The sequence below is a fragment of the Bactrocera latifrons genome, unplaced genomic scaffold (genome assembly GCF_001853355.1).
Source record: "Bactrocera latifrons isolate USDA-ARS-PBARC rearing strain unplaced genomic scaffold, ASM185335v1 scaffold_8, whole genome shotgun sequence".
In the NCBI taxonomy this organism is placed as follows: Eukaryota; Metazoa; Arthropoda; class Insecta; order Diptera; family Tephritidae; genus Bactrocera; species Bactrocera latifrons.
This window is the reverse complement of record NW_017537489.1, coordinates 315,185-317,025: the sequence shown is the minus strand read 5'-3', so window position 1 is coordinate 317,025 and position 1,841 is coordinate 315,185. Positions and strand designations below refer to the sequence as shown.

Genomic DNA, 1,841 nt, shown 5'->3' with positions numbered 1-1,841 from the left:
TTATATTCCTTTTAATGAAATAGAAATCGATAATTTCTTTCATGTTACATTATTTTGTTTGAAAAAAAATTACAATTTTGAAAAAAAAAATTTTTTGTTGAAAACAAATTTACAGCTTTTCAATATTTTTAATTTTTTTTGATGAAGTCGAAATCGATAATTTCTTTCATATTATATTATTTTGTTTGAAACAAAATCCTGAAGTTTAAAGATCAAAAAAATTGTATGCAACAATATTGACAGTTTTATAATAATAAAAATATGAATATGTAACTTTCTTGGTATTTTCACATATTTTCTTTATGAAATATTTTATTTTTCTTTAAACAATTTTTTATTGGTTAAAACACATTCAACAGAAAACTAATAATGAGTAAAATATGTAAATGTAATTGTCTTTAAATCAGTTCGACACACGTTTTAACTGGAGCAAATACCTGTAGTGACCTGCAGATGACAAGCGTAGGTAAACATTTTCTCAACAATATTATTAACAGAGTAATAACGTGGTTTTCAACCTGTATGCATTATTTGGAATCATTAACAGCATTTATGCAAACTGAAGCACTCGTTTTTGGAGCGGCTTATTTGTGAAAATGTTTACTTAACGGTATTTAGTTTCAGAATTCATCTACTTTTGACTTAAGGAAAGTCGAATACATTTTCTTTTTAATTTGCATTAATTTCTTTGCATTGAACTTTCTTCACATTGAAATTGTTTTGTTGAATTACAGTCAAACTATAATTTTTGCAAAAAACTCAGTTACAATATTGTTTAGCACTGCCTGTTTTCATTTCGGCTCGCACTTGCCATGCTATTGTTTTATAATTTTTTAGGCTTTTGTATAATACAGCAATACTATTAATTTAACGCTACACGTTGGCTTTTGCTGCTTCATTACTTGTATTTATTAATTTTTTTGTGTTTCTTTATTAGCATCTTATAATAAACTGCTCTGCACACTGCTTTTGCTTTCATTTATTTTATTTTGTTTTTGGTTTTGGTTTTCAGGGCTATAAAAGTAGTTTTCTAGTTTTATGCGCTGCTGTTGTGTGTGTGTGTGAGTGTGCGCAGATTGTGTATTTGATTGCATACATTATTAATTATGTATTAATAATCGTAATTATTTACATCTATTTCAATTTGTTTGTAATATATTTATGCAATGCATATGGAAAATATGTATGTACTCGCATATAAAAAAATTATTAATTTAAAACAAACAATGCACTGTATACAAGTGTCTGAATGCGCGCCGCATTTTCACGCAACCTTAAACCCCGTTTTGTTTTATTTGATTTCAAATGCTAATTTTATTTAATTTTTACACATATTAAATTCTGAGGTGTGAGAGCATTCGATTTCTGTTTTTGTTTTTTGTTTTTTACTGCATTTTCTGTATGTATGTATTAACAATTCTTATTAACTATATATGCTGTCTCTTATACACATCTAGATGTGTATAAGAGACAGATAATAATTATATATATATATTTATTTTAAATTTCTTCAATTAATATATTTTAAAATTTTAGGCAAAGTCATTAAATAACTCGATAAGACCCTCCGTTTGATCCAGTGAGAAGTTGTAGTCAACATCTAGCGGTGGTTCGATGGGTAGGAACGGTGGCAGATCATCAAAGTCTATGGTGTGGTGTGCGGCAGTCAAAGGCGGCAGATGAAATGAAAGTACGAAAAAGAGAAATATGCTCTTTAATATGCTGTACGGTAGTTCTTTTTAATTATATTAGAATTAATAGCGACGATTTGTTTTATTAAATATGGTGTGTTTTAATTTTAATATTGTTCATTTGGATTAGTAACGCTTTTACAATTATTT

The 1,841-nt window shown here is 27.3% G+C and overlaps 1 protein-coding gene across 1 annotated transcript in view; it reads right to left on the bottom strand.

Moving 5' to 3' along the window:
• Window positions 1-1,480: 1,480 nt before the first annotated feature.
• Window positions 1,481-1,841, bottom strand: part of LOC108976786 (transcription factor E2f1) — a 10,823-nt gene continuing 10,462 nt past the window's right edge. Inside the window, exon 5 of the mRNA XM_018946102.1 lies at window positions 1,481-1,645. Within this exon, the coding sequence (XP_018801647.1) occupies window positions 1,533-1,645 (113 nt within the window). The 3' untranslated portion in view covers window positions 1,481-1,532. The remainder of the gene's footprint in view (window positions 1,646-1,841) is intronic.